Below are 19,923 nucleotides of genomic sequence, written 5' to 3' on the forward strand. Positions count from 1 at the left end.
TTTTTACCCCTTTACAAGTCACCTCTTAGGGCTTACATCATGCCTGAGATCTAGGTAGATTCTACAGGTATTATACCCACTTGATTATGGGGGAAACCGAGACATGGATGTCTTAAAGCAAACCCAGGCCTGCAGGCTTCTAATCTCATGCTTTGACCACTCTATATGCACTTTGGAGACAGGCTAAAGGAGTGTTCAGGATTGGAGAGTGCAGTGAAACAGCTCATGTGTCCTAGACTAGAGAAGCGTCATCTCTGTAGCACACGCTGGCAGTCTTGAGGGTGTTATGCCTTTCCTGTCGGATTAACCCTTTATCATAGCAGCATTTTCCAGGCCACCAGTCACACTGATGCTCTAGCCAAAGGGGCTTTCTACCCTATTCTGCTATGCCCCCCACGGCCAAGCCTTGGCTATGTCATTTGCATCAGGCTGCATTATGTAATTTTTCAGCCCCAGCTGTGAGAGTTTCACACGCAAATGACTGTAATCAGTGGAGTGGTTTCTCTGAGTGACTGAGTGCTCTGAAGTGCAGAATAACAGTGCCCTAAACAATCGTGTTAGTGGCGGATGACCCTTGTTGAGCTGCCTGTTTTGCTCGGAGAGAGGGAAGTGAGAGCTATCAGCCGAGAGGTTGTGATTACAAACACTGTGCAGAGAGGGCTCTTGCTCCCGCTCTAGGCCTCAACACCTATGCTAAATCTTTAATGCTAACCTTTAAATGGAAGAAGACTGGGGGGAAAGACCTTTCTCCGGGGGTCTGTCTCTCCCCCCCACCCCGAAATTGTCCATTCTGTGATGAAACACTTAAACAAAATAATTGCTGTTATTTAAGTAGGACCTACAGTTCATGGGGGGTAGGGGGTGGGAGAGGAACGGGACTGGGCCGTAAAATCATCCGAGGGAGCCAGTGTTAACTAACTTGTAATGAGTGACTCCACAGCAAGCGCAAGAGCTTTGTTAATTTCTTATTTCCTCTCCCCACAATCCCTGGGGAGGGCTGAGGCAGTCAGGGACTGTCACCAACTTCCATGCTCCCCACTTGTGGTTTGCACCACAGTTCAGCCTGGTGACCTCTCCTTCCCGCATCTGTTTTTCTTTTGGCAGGGGAACCCCAAGAACTTCATTCTCATAATATCCACTACCTCACCTGCCCAAACAATTCCTGATTCTACCTGTCCCCACCTGTCACTCATGTCCTATCTGTCATCCCTGAAAACCTTCCCCAAAGCCATATGTACTTTCTCATGGGGATGGGGTCACTTGCATCAGATCCTCACACTACCACCAGGCTTTCCTTGCCCTATATGCACCTTCTCATATGACCTTCTGTACCACAGTTACCCCCTTGCCCCCAAACTTCCCCCTGTAGGCCAGATCTGTCTCATGTCTGGTGTGCCAGACCTCTTTCCCTACACCCACTTCAGGGCTGGCCATGCACTCTACCTGTATTCATAGTTGCCAACTTTCACGTGGTAAATAAGCACTCCGACTTCCACAATAAGCCAAAAATCAAACTAATCCTATTTCAAAACAAGCCAATCCCTAAGAACCCCAACACTCCATTTGACTAGATCCCCCCGGTGTGCAGTCTGGGACTGATGGGCCCATTGTGCACCCCTGACTCTCTCCCCCCTTGCCTCTGCTTGCCCCCCCTTCCCGGGATCTGATTTAAAAAAAAGAATCAATAAGCTACAAGCCAACCAAGCTACAAGCCAAAAACTACCCAACAAGCAACTCACAAGCCACTTAAGCCAAAACTAAGCCCAATTTCTGTATTTTTTCCGTGGGTTTGGCATATCTGCCTGTATCCCGATGGTTGTGAGCGCCACTAGCCTCCCTCCTTCACGAGCTTTGCTCCTGAGAATGCCCATGCAATGGACAGAGTGGGGCACTAACAACTTTACGGGCTAGATGCACAGCTGCTGTGTATAAAGTCACTGGAGTTCCACCCCCCCAGGTCTGTACAGCCTGGTTCTCGAGTCAAAGCTGCTCCCCATTGCTGGAGGCTCAGGGTAATTTGTCTCTATCCTGCCTGCTTTTTATTAAAATCAGGATGACAGGAGAAGCAGGAGCTCTGATTTCCATGGCAACAGTACCGTGAGCCTGCCTGGGCAGATGGCTGCCTGCAGCAGCACACAGCTCACTGGGTAACCCCTTCCCACTGCCCGGAGCGTGGCGAGGAGTCCCAAGGAGAGCGGCGTTGGATGAGCACTAGCATGAATAGTGCTGCAGCAGCAGCTAGAGGCCCCTGTGTGCTGGGCCCTGTGCACCGTCAGTGCTTTGGGGCACAGGAGGGCTCTTACTACATAAGATGGAGTGGAAAGGCGAGAAGCAAGAAAACCCTTTGCCTGCCACATTCAACACTCTGCTCCAAGCTGTCTCTGAATGGGAGAGCCGTTAAAGGGGAAAGGCTGCCTGGCCAGGAGAGCCTGAAGGGAGATAAATATATTAAAGCCTCTCAGGCTATTTTGACTCCTCTACATGCTGGTGGTGGTGGTGGTGGGGGGCTTAATTTTCACTCCTCTACTGTCATTTCAAAAGCAGTGGTGTAGGGGCCTGTACACCTAACATCAGGCCCCTGCTGTGACGCTCACGCAGCCCCCTCGCCTCCTGCAGCCCTGCGGGAAAACTGCTCTCCCAGCAGGCAATGCTGTGGTGCCTGCTCTGCCAGCTGTTGCTGCTGGATCGCAGGCAGATGAGCAGCTGGTGAGTGGAGGAGGTGGCTCTGGCGGAGAAGGAGGTGCAGGCTGAGAAGCAAGATAGCGCGGGGAAGGGAGCGCACACAACTGTACCCACACAGGTATGGGAGCAAGGCTGGTTCCAGCCAGCAGAGGGCAGAGGCTGGCTCTCAAGCCAGTTTACATGACCCAGTATTTACATGGAGCCCACTGCAGGCTGCATTACCCAAGGTTTTCCTTTGCATCCAGTTAGGCCGCTGCCTTCAGCCTTTTGCTAACTGCAGCTGCGGCAGCGCCGGGCTCCAGGTTCCAGGCTGAATCTGCATGGCTGGCAGATTGGGCAGCAGATCTTCCCTGCAGCCCTGCTCTGAAGGGAAATGTGACTGTGCCTAGCTGTCGCATCTGGCACTATTCTATACGCCTTGTTCTGTCTCTCCTCCTCCCCTCGTCTGCCATTTCCCTACCCCACTTCCCAGGCACATCTTTTTCACCATGGCCCCTCGCACCCATCGGCTCCCTCACCAAAAATGTTTTTACTTCAACCTGGTTCCTCTGTCTCCCAGAATGCCCAGTCACCTCCTCTCCTGAAGAGTGTGGGAAGGGTGTGCACAGGGAGTGCTTCCAGTTTGACATAGTGGTAGAAGATCAGGCAAAGTGGGGAACTTTCCTCCCCTCTGGCTGGAGCAGCACAGCAGATCTGTGGAGCCCGTAGCAAGGTACTTCCACCCCAGGGTTTGGAACCAGCTGGGATGTGCCCATATACATCACTAGTACCTCTCTGAAGCTGCTGTAGTGGTCTCCAGACCCTCAGCTGTCATGAAAAGAAAAAGTCTCTAGCTGCTCTGATTGTGATAAAAACTTCAAAAAATGTGCATGGAGGGGCCCCAAAGTGGAGGTGAGTCTGCAGAGAATTTGGAACAATAGCTTTGAGAGGTGGAAACTGCTCCACTCATCTAGGAGCTAGTTGCCCAGTGTTGATCATTTAAATGTCGCCATTTAATTCACCACTGTCCTTCCTCAGGTAACAAAAGAGAAGGAGGGTCACAGATTGGCACAATTTGCGTTGGGGGATGGTTCTTTTTGGTGGTATTTGGGAGATAGCAATGCTCCCCCACATGCACTGCCCCCCTGAAAAAGGGGAGTGGGGCCTTCAGTTCCACAGGGCTCCTGGGGCTTAACACAAGCCCCAGGAGCCCCGTGGAGCTGAATGGCAACATGGTCTCCTTTTGAACCTCTACACAATCGACTGGGAGCAGTCTCCTCTTCTAGTGGCGTGCCAGGACGAGTCTTTACCCCCATTGGATCTCTACCTGGCCCTGGCCCAAACTCTGCGAAGTTCAGTATATTACAGGAAGGACCCAACGAATCCAATTGAGGTCTTTCCTATGGAGATCACATTCCAACCCCTTGCAACCTGAGTCTGAGGGAACAGGTGCTGGGTCAGTCCAGTCTGCAGCCCAGGCGGGAGTCCATGAGAAAGATCAGTTTATTTGACAGGACGGGAATGTGTCCCTCAGTACTGGGCCAGCCAGGCTGCCAAGAAGGGGAGCTGTTTTCCTGAGAATCTCATCTCTATTAAAGGGCAGTAAATTAAACCAAGGAGGAGGAGCCACGTCTTCTTGCAGTGAGGATCCTGAAGCACTCACTGCTGTGAGAGGCCGGAGAGCAAATGCAAGCTCTGGGTTTAAAAACGGGCTGGCTTATGTTTATGCACCATAACAGCAACCCTGTGTAGGCTCTCCCAGAGCCAATGTCCTTCACATCACACCTCCCTGTCTTTCCTGCTGCGTAGGTGAGTGTAATGCAGTGTAAACAGGTGCCATTTACTGCAGGCAACGACTGGGCGAAGTCATTTTATTCAAGGCACGGTCATAGCAATAAATAACAAGAAAGGTACAGAACTCTGGCACATTCCTATAGTGTGACAGCCAAGGGAAAGTCAGACAAGGAACCAGAGCTCCTCAAGGACACCATGCCACTCACAGGCACTTTGCTTCCATACCAGAGAAACAGCAAAAGAGCGAGAGGCGTTGAGGTTAGTTGATCAGGTGCTGATAGCATCAAACTGGCTCCAACAGGAGAAGCAGCATAAGGAACAATCCACCTTCCCCCAGAACTGGGCCAGAACAACCAGTGGGTGGAGACAGCACAGGGTGAGTTTAGACAGGGGCTCAGTTGGATGGGGGTGGTGGTGATGGCCAGGGAGTAGCTGGCTGGGGTGAGGTGGGTGGAGCTGTGCAGACACCACTGTATACATGGGGATGTATGAGGTGGGGAATGGATGGGGGTGTATATGCAAAGGGCCAGATGAGTGTTTGGCTGAATGGCTGCTAGGGGTGGGGGTTATCATGGGCTATGAGATACCAACAGTGCTCCAGGCACTAAGTCCAGGAGGGGTTTGTGATGTGGCCATGTGCACACAGACAGTGGGAGGGTCATCCATCGCATCAGCATCTCTGCTTTTGGAGCTCATTCCCCCCACTCCCCCCTTCCAAATTTGCCATCCCAAGTCCCATTCTTGGGAGCTGCTGTCCCTGGCCTCAGTGCTACTATGACTTTTCACTGCCAATGTCCCATGCCACCCGTCAGCACGCTCCTCTGGCACCTGTGGGCATGACTGAAGGCTAATGTGACACAGGAGTGGTGCGTGGGAGGCTGAAGCCCGGCCCTAAGGAGCTGAGCCCCCCCCCCCAACAACCACCCACCACCCTCAGGGGTGCAGACAGGCTGCCTGGCTTACTATACTCACCTTGTGCTCACTGGAGAACATTTTTTAGATGCTGAGCAGTAAATGCTCCCACTCCTGCCTGTCCCCTGTCCCCTGGGGACAGAGCTGTGCCCCTTTCACCGCCTTCCCCCCCCCCCCCCCGGCCTTTCTAACCACACTAAGGGGGCCAAGCGCGGTCCCTTTTGCTTGGATCCTCATTTGTGCGCCAGCATCATCCCCACAGCCAGACCAGCTCTGGGAATGGGGAGTGGTAACTACCCTGCCCATGGGCCCAGAGCCCAGTTTCTGCAAGAGGGTTGTGGCATCATGGCTGCTTTGACAGCAGCAGGGGAGCCAATATATTTTTTAATTCCCTCACCCTTTGTTTTTAAGTCACGGTTTTATTTGTTGGCTGTGGTGACAGACAGGACTCTGTAATGTGTTCAGAGGGCAGCTTGCATGCCTGCCTCCCTCCCGCCCGCAACTTGGAGTAAGTTGTTGGCAGGGCTGAATTCAGCTTGCAGCCGCACAGCTCAGTGAATGGTCAGCTATGTAGCTACCAGGCTTGGTGCTCATATACTCCTGGGGGAATTCTGTGCCAGTGTGTGTGTGCAGAATTCATGTCCCCAGGCAATTTTTTTTTTTTGCTTCCCTGCAGAAAAATGACTTTTTGACGGGGAAGCAAAGGGAAACCATAAGTCATTGCATGCCCGTACACCAGAGCAGTGCCGCCGGGTCAGCTGCTAGTCCCAGGCTGGGTCAGACCCACCCCCAGAAACCTACACTGGCTGCAGGATGCTCTGCGCCGCCCTCTCCCCCCCACCCCGACTTCCAACTCCCATCACGCCTCAGCCAGTGGGGGGGTCACTGTACTTGGTGCTGCTCCCCAGTCTGCCTAACCCCTGTGCATCTGCCCCTCCTTGCAAGCCTTACCCGCCCAAACAAGCTGCCCACACCTGAACTCTCAGCCTGCCGAGCCTCACCCCCTGCATCTGGAGCCTCCTTGCACCCTGTTGCCCCCACCCCCCCCCCCCCCCGCCCCCCCCCCCCCCCCCCACACACACACTCAAACCCCCACCCTGACGAGCCCCCGCCCCTTGTACCTAGCCCACGCTGATGAGCTCACAGCACCTGGCCCTTCCCCTGCAGCATCCCATTGCCCCTGCACTTGGAACCCCTCCGCCCCAAAACAAGCCCCTGTGCATCGAGAGTCCAACCCACCCCATGCATCCGGATCCCTCGCTGAGCCACCTGCACCCATACAGAACCCTCTCAATCCACACGTGGATCCCCCCACACTAGGCACCTGCTGGGCTGAGCGAGCCTGCCCACACCTTGTGTGCCAGGGGTTGGGGAAGAGGGCCCCAGAGCCCCAGGGTGTTTCTGGGGCAGGCCTGGCCCTTGAAGGTCTGGAGCAGCCTCACCACTGCATCCATGTCATAGGGATAGGGTTCAGGAGGGGGGGGCAGTGTTGCAGGGTGAGTGCCTGTCCGCCCCACTGCCATGCTGGCGCTGCCACATTTATTATTGACAGATAAAATTTGCAGAATTTTGCAAAATTTTATTGTGCGCAAAATGTTTATTTTTTTGGTGCAGAATTCCCTCAAGACTAAGCACTAGCTGACCCCTCCCTGAGGCGCAAACTGCAGCTGAACTGAGCCCCTGGCTGAACATCCTGCAACTTCTGCACAGGTGGATCTTGAAGGTGACAACAACCTGCCAAGTGGCGTGGGGGTCCTACAGGGAACACCCCTCCCCTTGCTTGCAGCCTGCCATGCCAACAAGTATCCAAACATTTTGAGCATGCTTTGTGTTTCTCAGCCTTGGGCAGTGGCTCCTCCATGCACGGCAGAAGGCGTGATGCCTGTCTCACTGGGGGAACAGCATGAGCTTGGGGTGGAGGTGAGGGGGCATAAGAAGTCACTGACCCTGGATTATAAGATGCTGCAATTGGACGGAACCATGCTTTGGATGCTGGCATTAGCACTGGCGCAGTGTTGCTGGGTACCTGTTAAACAGTTGCAGCAGCCCATGCCCGACGTGGCTGCATTTCTGAGACAGGTGGTGAGACTGGGCAGTATAAAAGTCCTCTACCAGTGTCACTAGTCTGGCACTGACTTGCCTTCCCCTAGCTCTTTGCCCAGTGCAGGTCATTCAGCAGCAGCAGCAGCTGCTGCGGGAAAAAGGGGGGAGTGACCATCCAGCAGTGAAGTGACAGCAAGCTTTCGTTAGCCATCTTGGGAATTTCCAGCATGAGGCTGCTCCGTGTTCTCAAATCCAGGTGATGGGGGCAGAGGTTTTTCCAGCCCAGAGATTTCCCAGAAGGGTTCCCCAAAGGAGCTCGTTCAATCACATGCATAAGCCCCTGCACGTATAGAGCCCCCGCCCCCACTCCCAGCTGCCTCCTTAATTAAGCCCTTGGAGCCTACATGCATCTCTGGGGGTCATGCCCAAAGAGCCGGCAGTCTGGAACATGCTGCTGTACAAAGAGTTAATGCTTCAGGGCACACAACTCTCCTTTTGCTGCTTGTTTTTCCATCCTGGCCTCAGCATGCTCCCCCTGGCGCCCACCCTCTCTCTTTCTCCTTTACCCTGTGCTATGGGGAGCCTGGTGACGGGCCCCACCTCTGACACTGAACCAAGGCAAGGAGCCCCAAAGACAGCATTCAGTAGTCACACACACACACAGCCACAAGCAGACATGGGGGGAAGGAACAGACGACACCCAGGCCTGGCGCCGGGGCCCAGCTGAAGGGCAACTCCCCTGCCCTGCTCCTTGGGGCAGTGAGTGAGTGCACCACAAAGCTACGGGTTTGGCATCTGCACTTGAGTCTGGTTGGCGCCTGTGGCAACCAAAGAGCTGCAGGCCTTTGCTTCTGCATTGGACACATTCATTGGTGCTCTCTGGGCATTTTCCCTTGGCAGCAGGAGAACAATCCCGTGCCCACCCCCCAATCTCCCAAAATATGTTGATAAAAAAGGTTCACAGCTACGTCTGCCCTGGCGCAATAGGGCCACCCCCTCTCCTGCACCCCTCCTTCCCAAAGGGATGCTGAACCAGAGGGAAGGGTAGGGAAAGCAAAGAGGGGTGCCTGAGGTCTGTGGCTGACTCTGACTCCAGGAGAAGGGAAAGCCAGGAGATGGCAGGCAGGCTACTGAGCATGAGATGCACTAGCAATCGGCTTCAGCTGCTCAGAGCTGGAGCACAGGATGGAAGCAGGAGGCCTCCTGGGGTCTCTCCCTCTGTTCAGTTCTGTCTCCACCACTGCACCCTAGACCCCAGTATTATCTGTGTGCATGAGCAGGAGGCCACCACCCCAGCATTGGGGCTTGGGCTCTCGCAGGCCAGAAAAGCCGCTGCTCTTCAGCAGTGTTGCATCTGGTCCTGTTAGCGGCACTGGACCCTCGCCAGAGCCTGAGAGCAGGTGGCAGGGTCGACATGGCAGCTCAGGAAGCTTGGGGCCTACAAGATGGAGTTCCGCCCCTGTTCTCAATACTTGATGTCGGTGTTTCTGTCCAGCTGGTGTTGCCGCTGTGGGCGGCCGCTCAGTGGTAATGGACCTGGTCCTCCAGCACGGGCCCGGTTCTGAATTCACCCTCCACAGTCTCCAGCTCCGTCTCAAAGCTCTGCAGGCCGCCCTCCTCGCTGTTCTCCACCGGCTCCAGCCGGTTGCCCATTGTGCCGTAGGACTGGTGAGCTGGGGAGGCAGCCGGCGTCAGGCTCAGCTCCGGCTCCTGCAGCACCGTGGCCACGAACATCTGGGGCACAAAGCAGACAATGGGCTAGAGGTGAGGATCAGAAAGAAACCCCGGTCCCACTCAGAATCCAGGCTGGACGAAAGGCCGGATTTGATTGGCCAATGAGGCTGGGGCGTGTGAGTGTATTACCCTCCATTCACAAGAGCTGCGCACCAGGAGATGAGTGGCCATGCCGGGGTAGAGGCACGTCTGGGTCGCTGTGGGAGTCTCAGTGCAGTGCTCCTGGTCTCAGGCATTAGTGGTTCATTGCATCAGAGTGTTTTGACGCTGCATGAAGCTGACTCCCGAAACGAGGCGTCTGGTGAGTGAGGCCAGGGAGAGGGGTGGGCGGCGGGCGGGGGAGTGGATATACTCACATTTGAGTTAGGGGTTGAGGAGATGCTGCTTCTTTCCGTGTCATTGAAGGCCCCTTCTGACTGCTCGGACATCTGCAGGCAGATGGCGGGAGAATACAAAGCAGTGAGGGAAGGAGGGAGGGATCAGCTCCCCAAAGTGGTGGGGCAAACCCCAGGAATACACCCTCCTACAGCCCTTTGAGCCCATGGGCTTGGAGAGGGAGGGATCATGTCTGCAGCCACTGAGAGCTAGGATTAACTGAGCTGACCACGCCCATCAGCGATACCTGCCCAGAGATAGACCCACAGCTCGTTTTACAGCTCACAGAGATGAGCTGGACACCAGCAGCTGGGGGACGCTGCAGCTGCCCCTCGGCTCTGAGCTCTCACAGCCTGGATTACAGGGGGCTGCTTGCCAGGAGACTGGGGTTTGCTGGGAAGGGCAGTGAGCTCTAACTTGCACTTAGTGGCAGAATGGAGCTCAAAGCGCTGGCACCTCTTACAACGCAGCATCTCCTAGTGCTGCCCATGGTGTGAGTGCTGACAGGGGAGGAGGGTGGGGCCCAGAGCCTATGATCTGGAGACAAGAAGGGCCACTTTCAGCTGGGCCACTGCAACTGCAGCACAGACACACCCAAAGCTGGTGATGGTGAATGGGCAGAGGGGAGATGCTCCAGACGCAACTAAATCCTCAGGCACCTCAGTGCATATTGGCCCCTGAGAGGCAAGACACAGGACAAAGAGACGATGAATCAGGTCCTGGGACCAAAGCGGCTGCTTCCCTCTCTCACCTGGTAGCTGGAGGGCTTCCTTGGCTGCAGCTTCTTCAGACACAGGCCAAAGAAAGAGAAGAGGACGCAGGATAGAAGAACCACGAAGGTAAAGAGGGTGATGGGACGGATGGGACCTAGAGCAGAGAAAAACAGCCAGCCAGCATGGGAGTCTGCATCAGAGTCCACCAGCTTCACTTCCTACCAGCCACAAGAGCTTCTGAGTACCAGCCAAAATCTCTCCCACCTCTGGCTGAGGCCCCCCTAAGTACCAGCCGAAATCTCCCCCCATCTGGCAGAATACCCCCCACAAGTACCAGCCATGATCTCTCCCCATCTGGCTGAGCCCTCCCCCCACACGGTGAGTACAGTCGAGCTCTCACCAACATTACCCTTACCCCATTTCTTTTCTCCCTGTCTGCCCCATTCCCCCTCCTCCTGTTCCTGATGAGAAGGTGATGGTCACTAGCTGGATGCTTGTCCCCTGGAGAAGTGAGCTCTGATGCAGATAAGGTCTAGGCCGGAGGAGTCCCTGCCCTGAGTCCACCCTACCTAGACGCAGGACAGAGAAGAAGAGCAGCCAAAACATGCAGAGGATGGGTGCCACCACCACCTGGCTGACGGCCGCCGAGTGGATGCGCTGGTTCAGCTTGGTGGGGATGTACACGTAGTAAATGTTGTAGCGATCAACCATGTGCTTCAGCAGCATGTAGAGCAAACCTGGGCCAGGAGGATGAAAGAGGGTCAGGACAGGTGCCACTGTTGGACAAAGGGAGGTGAGGCAAGAGCACCACGGCTCGGAGAGGGGATGAGGGGCTGGGTCAAGGAGAACAGTCCCTGGAATTGATGCTAGTGGTGATTGGGGATTTGGCAGCTGATCCCTGCTCACTTCTCTGTACCAGGGCTGGTTCTCCTGTCACTGCAAGACAGTGTGTGTGTGTGTGTGGGGGGGGGGTGTTTCAGCAGGAGGCCAGTGAGACCAGACAGAGCTGCCTTCTAATGATCATCTCACCTCCCAAGGGAGCAAACAGACTCTCCTGGGAACATGGGTGTGGGCGAGGCTGCTTCCAGCCCCAGGGCCAGGCCCAGAGGAGATGATGAGAGAAGCTGAGGGCTGGGCTGGAAGCTCACAGGACTGGCACAGCCACTCACCAAAGGGGACGATGATGGGGCAGGTGATGCTGTAGGTCATGACGACAGCAAAGATGCAGCAGGTCCAGGCGTACTCCAGCCCGAACTGGAACTCATAGGCTTGGCTCTGAGGCACAACCAACAGCACAGTTACCCTGCTGCCTCCAGCCTAGTGCTATTGTGGGTGTTACAGCACTAGCTGGAGGCCTCAGGTGAGATCGGGGCCCCTCGCACTAGGCACTATACATACGCATAGTGAAGACAGTTCTTCTCCCAGGGAGCTCGTACCCTACATGGACAGATGGAAGGCAGAGAAAGGACGTATTGCCCCCACACCACAGATGGGGAACTGAGGCACCGAGCGATGACAGGCCTTGTCCCAGTTCACCTAGGGAGTCTGTGGCAGAGCCAGGAACTGACCCCAAATCTCTCAGCCCATTGCCTTACCCCCGGCCCCATGCTCCCCAGCACCTCTTCCAGGGCCTGGCAGCAACTCCCAGTCCTTTATGCTTCCCTTCTTCCTTTATAAGCCACCCAGACAACATGGCGCAGCCATCGCCTGCTGACCATGGAAGAGATTCTCCTTCAGAGCCGGGCGCTGCTGCTCTTCACACAGTCAGTGGGGTCACTACTGAGCGACACGATGTACTCCCTTGCCTTGCTGCCTTCCCAGACCTACACTGATTGCTTCCTCTGCACAGCTTACCCCTGGCAGCCACAGAGGGACTGGAACTAAAGCCAAGCCTCCTGCAGCAGCCTCCAGCCACGAGCCTGTCCCCAGAGGCACTGGGACCAGAGCTAGGGTTGCCAACTTTCAAATCGCACAAAACCGAACACCTTAGCCCCGCCTCCTTTCCCAAGGCCCTGCTCCCCTGCTCACTACATTCCCCCTCCCTTGGTGGCTCACTCTCTCCCCCCTCACTCACTTTCGCTGGGTTGGGGCAGGGGATTGGAGCTCTGTCTGGGGGTGCAGGCTCTGGGGTGGGGCCAGAAATGAGGGATACAGAGTGTGGGAGGGGGCTCCAGACTGGGGCATGGTGTCGGGGTGTGGGAGGGGGTGAGGGTTCTAGCTGGGGGGGTAAGCTCTGGGGTGGAGCCATGGATGAGGGATTTGGGGTGCAGGAGGGGGCTCCAGGCTGGGGGATGGGGCAGAGGGGTTCAGGGTGCAAGGGGTTGAGGGCTCTGTCTGGGGGTGCAGGCTCTGGGGTGGGGCTGGGGATGAAGGGCTTGGGGTGCAGGAGGTGGCTCCGGGTTTGGAGAGGCTCAGGGCTGGGGCAGGGGGTTGGGGCATGGGCTTACCTCTGGCAGCAGCTCAGCAGAGTGACTAAGGCAGGCTTCCTGTCTGTCCTGGCACTGCGCTGCGCCCTGGAAGCGGCCAGCAGGTCCAGCTCCTAGCCGGAGGTGTGGCAGGCGGCTCTGCGCGCTGCTCTTGCCCACAGGCGCTGCCCCCACAGCTCCCATTGGCCGCAGTTCCCAGCCAATGGGAGTATGGAGCTGGTGCTTGGGGCAGGGGCAGTGCGCAGAGCCCTGTGGCCCTCCCCGCCTAGGAGACGGACCTATTGACTCCTTCCGGGGCGCAGCGTGGAGCCAGGACAGGTAGGGACTAGCCTGTCTTAGTGCTGCAGCACCGCCACGCGGACTTTTAACGGCCAGGTCGACAGTGCTGACTGGAGCCACCAGGGTCCCTTTACGACTGGGTGTTCCGGTCGAAAACTGGACACCTGGTCACCCTAATCAGAGTCCCACCCCCTGGAGCAGCCCTAGAGCATGGCCCTGTCCCCAGAGGCACTGTGACCAGAGCCCCACCTCCTGAGTACAAGAAGTTGAGTTTCTGGCCAGGACAGTGGAGACAGGATCTGCGGGTCTGAGTTCCCAGGCGGGATGTGGCAGATGGGCAATGTGTGGGTGCGGGGGTGCAGGGAGCGGAGCCACATACCCGCTTGATGTGGAGCCGCTCTGGCTCAGACTTGGCGAAGCAGAGGCGGGTTGCATAGACGATGAGGCTGGGGATGCGCAGCAGCTCCATGGCTGTCCCAATCAGGCTGGACGTGATGACGTAGTTGACAAAAAAAGCGCCGTTATCAGGGAGGAAAACGCACCTGCCCCCAGAAACAACAAGGAAGGAAGAGAATGAGACGTGCCCCAAGCAGATGGCCAGAGAAGAGCTGTGCCAGGCTGGAGGCTGCAGGACTCATGCCCGAATCCCTCCAAGCTGCTGCCCAGCAGCGCAGGGGTGACAGCTGCAGGATTGCTGGGTCCATGAGCTTGCAGCCCCTTCTGCTCAGGGGATCACTCAGAAATGGGGGCCAAAACTAGGGACAGAGGAATTGCATTTTGCACGGTCGGTGTTTTTTGGTTGTAGTGTTTGTTTTGGGACAAACACTACAACCAAAAAACACTGACAGTGCAAAATGCAATTCCTCTGTCCCTATACACACCCAGCTGTGCATGCAGCTCCCCCTAATCTACACGTGTACACACATCCCCACACAAACACGGCTCCACACATGTTCAGGGCCTGCCAGTACTTACTGGAACTTGATATTTGCCTCATCCAAGAAGTGAATGTCAAAGAGCCAGTGGAAGAAAAGATCTAAACTGGATGAGAGAAAGGAGAACAGAAGCTGGTTAGACATGTGTTATACAGACAAGAGAGAATATTATGGGCAAATAGGCAAGAGTCTTTCGCTCTCTTGCACGCACTTGCAGAGAGCAGGAAAAAGTCTTGCAGCACACCTTTCCCGCACCCATCTCTGGACTTCCCTTTGGCACAGGGCCTGACCTCGGTGTGGAATGTGCCCAGCCTGTTTTGTTTTGACATTGTGTGAATAACAACAATAATGATAATAATCAAGGCTGGTCTGGGAAGGAACAGCTGGTCCACATGGTGCAAATGCTGGAAAACACTGTTCTGTCAAAGGTGGCAATTACTGAAGGATCTGGTTACAAGACCTGGAACGCTCCACAGAAAGGGTTAAACCTACGATGGAGCCGTGTCAAAATCTTACTGGAGTGGCTGCTGCTCCCGCAGAGTGCTCTTGGCTTGATGTTTTGGTCCTTTTGCACATCTCCAGCTGCGCAAAGGGCCACTAGCTGCTTGGCAATTGCCCCAGCACAGCCAGAATCCCTAGGTGGCATAAAGCTGTTGGCATCAGGGATATGACTGAAGGGTCGCTATGCTCTGACCAGTCCCAGCCGATAGAACAACCCCTTGGTGCCACAGGCAGCTAAGGGCAAGTTAGGTCAGGCCCACGGCTTCTCTAAGTTGTGCTGGGAACCAAACTGGATCCCAGCCTGCTTCAAAATAAGGACATCCCAAAGGTGATTAAAACCACCTTTGCCCCCATCCCAGGATCCTGAATTGATCACAGCTTGGCTAGACCTGAGAACAAGGCTACATACACACCTGGCTAAGGAGTTCCTTTGCAGATCAGCTGAACAAGAGGGGGGTTAATACCCAGGGTCACTTGATCTAGCTCATACTCAGGAAGGAGGGGCTGTGCAGCTGGGGGTCCTTGGGCTGAGGGGTCACCAGGGGAGAGTTTGGGGACAGGACGGTGGCAGACAATGAATGTGCTGAGCGGGAGGAGCGAGTGCTTTCTGGCTAACGGGCCGGACAGTTGGGCCTCAGCAGGAGTCTGTGCAAGTGCGATAGCCTGTGAGTAGCTGTGCGGCTCTAGCCATTGATACACACGATCAATACACTAGACCAGGAGATTCCCCAGAGGGAGGTGGTCAGTTCTCTCTCAAAGCCAAACTGGGCTACTCCACAGCCCCTAAAGCTCTCGATTGGCGTTGGCCAAGGAGCAACACCACAGAGAATGATAAATAACCAGCTATTGATCTGTACGATATTTTTCCTCTATAAAGAGTTACTGCTCCAGGGGGTGCTGTGCTGTGGCAGTCTTTCGGAGGAGATGTAACACGGATGCCCTCTGGAATACACATGGTTATTAAAGACACGATGGCACATTGCCCAAAAGTCAGGGAGTTAATTTTGGGATCCTGGTCAGTTGGGCCATGGGCAATTCCATGCTTCTTCCCTAATTTCCTATTACGTTTCAAATGGATACAATACACTTCACGTTCTGCGTGTGTAGGTGTGTAGAATTGCTGAGTGCTAAGAGCTGCTGTGTTCCACTGCAGAGGTGGCTGCATTTCAGTGGTGGGTGAAGTGATCCCTGCACACACAGTCTCTGCAAAATGCTTTGGGTTGATCCCTCAGGATGAAGAGCTCCAGGGACATGTATATAATTCCCAGTCTGCAGGTGAATGAGGAGGGCTGTGCACATGGGTTGTACCTGGTCAGCCCCAGTGAGGGCAGGATGATCACCATGAACACCAGAAAGAAGTAACACTTGTGCATCGTGACTTGATTTTCATTCGACCTACAGAAAAAGGAAAAGATCTTTTTACATTTTGGAGACAGAAGAGGAGCTGGAGGGAGAGATGCTTGGGGCTTGGGTCCAGTTCTGCACCAGGGAATCAGACTGTCCTCAAGGGGACACTGCTCTGTTGGAGCAGAGCGCTAACTGGGGAAGATGGGGATTCTCTCCCTAAACTATGCAGAGGCCACAATGGGGGAACAGGGTGTGGTGAAGCCATCTGGGGAGTCCCCCACCCTCCAAATCCCACTGTCTCTCTCCAATTCTCACCACTTCCCACGACAGTATTTGCAGCTGGAAATCTCACCGTATCTCACAAGCTGCAATGGCCAGCTTTACCACTCCCCCACGAGTCATGGTTGGCTGACCAGCTCAGGACATTCAGCGCTGGAGACTGGAGGCACACATTTTGTGCCCAGGGAGAGAAGTGTGGCACTTGCAGGGGATGCCAATGGAAGGAGCATGGCTGGGGGACACTGGGTGGCTTGGGCCACCTGCAGGGGGTGCTGATGAGTGGGACATTGTGAGGGGAGCAGAGAGGGAACGCAGCTGGACAACCACAGCTGGATTGCTGGTTGAGGCCATGGGGAGACATTAATGCAGCCCGAGAGCAGGTTTAAAGCGAGAGGCATAGATAAAGGGAGAAGAGAGGGGACTACAGGAGGTTCATCAGGTGGGGCAGCTTTGACACCCCTCCAGTATCAGGTCAGTTTTTAAAAGGTGGGCGCCTGTACCTCCATCCCCACAGGCATGGGAACGACTGCACTGGGAGCCATTCAGCCTGACTTGTCCTGGAAATTCAGTGCCTGTTTGGAACGTAGCCGAGAGCACTGGAGTGGACTGAAGCATTTGTGTGTGCAGCTGCCAGGTGACTGCTGACCAACGGAGGCAGGAACAAACAGCAGAGCACCTAGCACAGTAACCTGGCTAGTGCAAACATGGGCAGATGCAGCGATCTCTCAGGACACGGAACTGTCTCCTCAAGGAGGGACTGGCAGCCTGTTCAGTCCAGACTGGACAACACCCTGCGGAACAGACTGTAGGGACCAATCCCACCTTGACCCCTGCAGATGGACTAAATGGTACCTACTGGGGTTTTCATTCAAATCCAGATCCCGTGTAACTCCGAGGGGGCAGGCAGGCCCCAGGGTGAAAGGTCAGAGTGTAAAGGCCGTGAGTTACCTGGTCCAGTGTGACTCAAAGAAGGCGGAATAGTAGACGACGAAGGGCAGGAACACAGAGAAGGCCCAGAGCAGCAGCGTGGGGAAGAACTGGGTGAGGACGGGATTCTGGGCAGGGGAGAGACCGGAAACAAGCTCAGGACCCTGCCTGGCTGGTGGCACGGCCTCTGGGAGGCTCGCTCCACCGCTGGAGGGGCGGCAAGGCTGAGGACAGAAGGCTTTACTGGGACAGAGCAAGCACCCAGGCCCCCAGCTACAGCTCACAGGTTACTGCGGAGGAAGGGGCTGGATTAATGGCAGCTCTGGAGCAGACCAGCACTTGGTGCAGTCTGTAATGGTCCCACCCCACCTCCTTTGCTTTGGCACACTCACAAAGCTGCCCTGCCACATGGGCTCCCTATGTGTGAAGTTGTGTGTGCCCCTCCCAGGGTATGGGGTCACTGCCTGGGGTGGAGGGACACACACACAACCTCACAGAGAGACAGGACCCGAGGATGCCTCCATCAGGGACACATGGCTGCCCACCATGTGGGCTCTCCCTTTCTCCCTGCAAAGAAGACACCCATCCCACTCATGGAGAGTGCAGAGAAGAGGCATGCCCTGCTCTCCTCGGGGGACACAGAGACAGCCCACACCCTCCCCTCCTCAGGCAAGCTCGGAGATGGGTACCCCCTAGGTGGGTCCCTGAGTCCAGCAGGCAGAGCCCCGCAGGAATTGGCTACCTTGAGGCTCTCCACCGGCCGCGTCACGTTGAACATGTCTATGGTGTTGACGATGATGGCAGGTGTGGTGAGGAAGAAGAGGAGGATGAAGAGGCAGAAATTGAGGAGGACAAATCGCACCCACCATGACGTGCCACGGACAGATAAATTCTCCCTACAAGAGAACAGAGTATCCAGCAGGTGGAGCACAGGGAAAGGCACAGCAGTGTGGGTGGCTGAGGTATCCCTCCTGGTACCCAGCTGGGAAGGGGCTCTCCCCACTTCAGCAGCCTGACCCACTGGCTCCCATGCTCGCTTTGCCCCATACCTTCCCCCCCACATAGACCCCATCCTTTCTGATTATTCTAGGGCTTCTGCTTTTGGGTTTCCTGCTATTAGTCCCCATCCCACCCCATCTCAACACAACTGTCCCCTGCACTGTCCCACCTGGAACTGGGGTCATCGCCAGGGACCAGGAGAACCAGCACAATGGAATCTCTGTGCCCCCTGCAATGGGCTCTGGATTCACCAATGCCAGAGAAAGCCCAGAAGACTTCATTTTCCCCTCCCTTGCCTGGCCTAGCTGAGACTTGCAACCTCGCTGCATTGGTGTCACTGCTCAAGGCCTGCAGAGGCAGATTCTCAGCCCTTAGCACTCCCAAAGGTCTGGGAGAATTAAAGCCTTGGATCCACCTCATGCCCTGGTGCCCCCTCCATCCAGCTGTGTGGGGATTTACCAGATGATGTCACTGGGGGCGGGGGCATAGCGGACGCCCCAGCTGTGGGACTTTACCACCGTGGTGACGGAGGATTGCTGTGGGTGCCTGCGGCAGTGGATGCGGCTGTAATCCTTCAAAATCCTACAGGAGAGAGGAGGAAGAGAAGACCTTGGCTCATGGGACAGATTCCTACTCCCATATATGAGAAGAGCCGGGGAGGCGGGTGGGAGGGAGAAGGGGTTCAGGATCTCTGCCACCCTAAACATTCTTCCCACAATCACAGGCTGTGGCCCTCTGCCATACTCAGATCATACTCTGCTGATATGATGGACAGAGTCCAACTGAGACTAAACCACCATTTGGGTTTAGCTTACTGAAAACCAGAGTCCACACGGAACCAGGGAAATACTCGGAGCGCCCCTTGATAGCCTCAAAGCACCAGGGCCACTGACAATCCCACCCAAGAGCTGGGATGGGTACCCCTGTTGGCTCTGAAGCAGGAACGGACTAACCATTCCTGATCCCAAACCCAGCAGGGGAAAGTGCTAGAGAAGCCAAAGCTGCTTGTTATTTTTATATTTACACCCCAGAGCTGTGTGAATTTCAGGTTGATTTCCCATGGGGAGGGGGTAATGTGTAAGCTACCCAGAGGGCCGTTCTAGCTAGCAGGGCCTCGGCCCGGCTCTCGCTGAGGCCAGCACTCACACTGCTGTCATCCTCTCATCCTGGAAAGTGACGAAGGCTATGTCAAGACGCTTGAGCGAGATGCGGTTGCGCTCAGCATTGAACTCATCGGTCAGTTTCTCCTCCAGCTCCCCGTAGTACTGCTCAGCATCCACCTGCAGGGGAGAGGAAAGATCCCTTTAAAGGAGCTCTCCTCCCAGAGAGACGGGGACCGACATCCAAGCAGACCACTGGGGATGAAATCTGGGGGCTGTCACATCAACACCTGGACTGGCTGTTGGGGGGCAGTCATGGAGCAAGCTACCAGTGGGAATGAGAGGAGCTGGGTGCCTACGAGACATCAGCCTGTGAATGACGCAAGGGGCACACAGGGAGAGCTGGCCCTTACACTGTGTAACTGTCAGGTGAAAGTGCACCTATGGATTTTAAACCTGACTCTATCCGGTTGTATCCCTCTCCCAACACCCTTCAGGTGTTCCCTGTCTTCTTAGGCCCCCATCCTGAATGGAGCTGCTCTGTGTGGGCGGGGTCTGTGCTGGTGCACACAGGGGTCTGCCAGTGAGGAGCAACTTGCAGGATCAGGACCTTTGAGTGTGAGAGCCTATGTTTTTCTGTGGGCACATACAGCACCTAGCACAACAGGACCCCGATACTAATCGTGGCCTTTGTGTACTGGAGGAAGAGATATTAAGAAGTAGTGTTCAACAGCTGACAAATGCTAACCCAGGATGCACAGTTGCAGTGAGTCAGCTGTGGTGGGGAGGTGCCCAGGGGTGGGTGTGAAAGTGAGAGTGACTGTACGTCATTCCAGTCTCTCCAGGCAGACACGCTGCTTGCAAAAGAACAACACTAAGATCCGTGTCAAGGAGACAG

The 19,923-nt window shown here is 55.4% G+C and overlaps 1 protein-coding gene across 7 annotated transcripts in view; it reads right to left on the minus strand.

The window, feature by feature from the left end:
• Positions 1-7,071: 7,071 nt before the first annotated feature.
• TMEM63C (transmembrane protein 63C) overlaps positions 7,072-19,923 on the minus strand; it is a 69,494-nt gene continuing 56,642 nt past the window's right edge. For all 7 annotated transcript variants that reach the window (XM_034768437.1, XM_034768436.1, XM_034768435.1 and 4 more), the window contains 12 exons: positions 19,072-19,205; positions 18,385-18,507; positions 17,669-17,822; positions 16,948-17,054; positions 15,682-15,768; positions 13,913-13,978; positions 13,317-13,479; positions 11,402-11,507; positions 10,802-10,969; positions 10,271-10,386; positions 9,501-9,572; positions 7,072-9,144 (listed from right to left, as the gene is read on the minus strand). In XM_034768437.1, the coding sequence (XP_034624328.1) occupies positions 8,932-9,144; positions 9,501-9,572; positions 10,271-10,386; positions 10,802-10,969; positions 11,402-11,507; positions 13,317-13,479; positions 13,913-13,978; positions 15,682-15,768; positions 16,948-17,054; positions 17,669-17,822; positions 18,385-18,507; positions 19,072-19,205 (1,509 nt within the window). In that variant the 3' untranslated portion in view covers positions 7,072-8,931. The remainder of the gene's footprint in view (positions 9,145-9,500; positions 9,573-10,270; positions 10,387-10,801; positions 10,970-11,401; positions 11,508-13,316; positions 13,480-13,912; positions 13,979-15,681; positions 15,769-16,947; positions 17,055-17,668; positions 17,823-18,384; positions 18,508-19,071; positions 19,206-19,923) is intronic.

Source organism: Trachemys scripta, chromosome 4, assembly GCF_013100865.1.
Source record: "Trachemys scripta elegans isolate TJP31775 chromosome 4, CAS_Tse_1.0, whole genome shotgun sequence".
NCBI classification, from domain to species: domain Eukaryota; kingdom Metazoa; phylum Chordata; order Testudines; family Emydidae; genus Trachemys; species Trachemys scripta.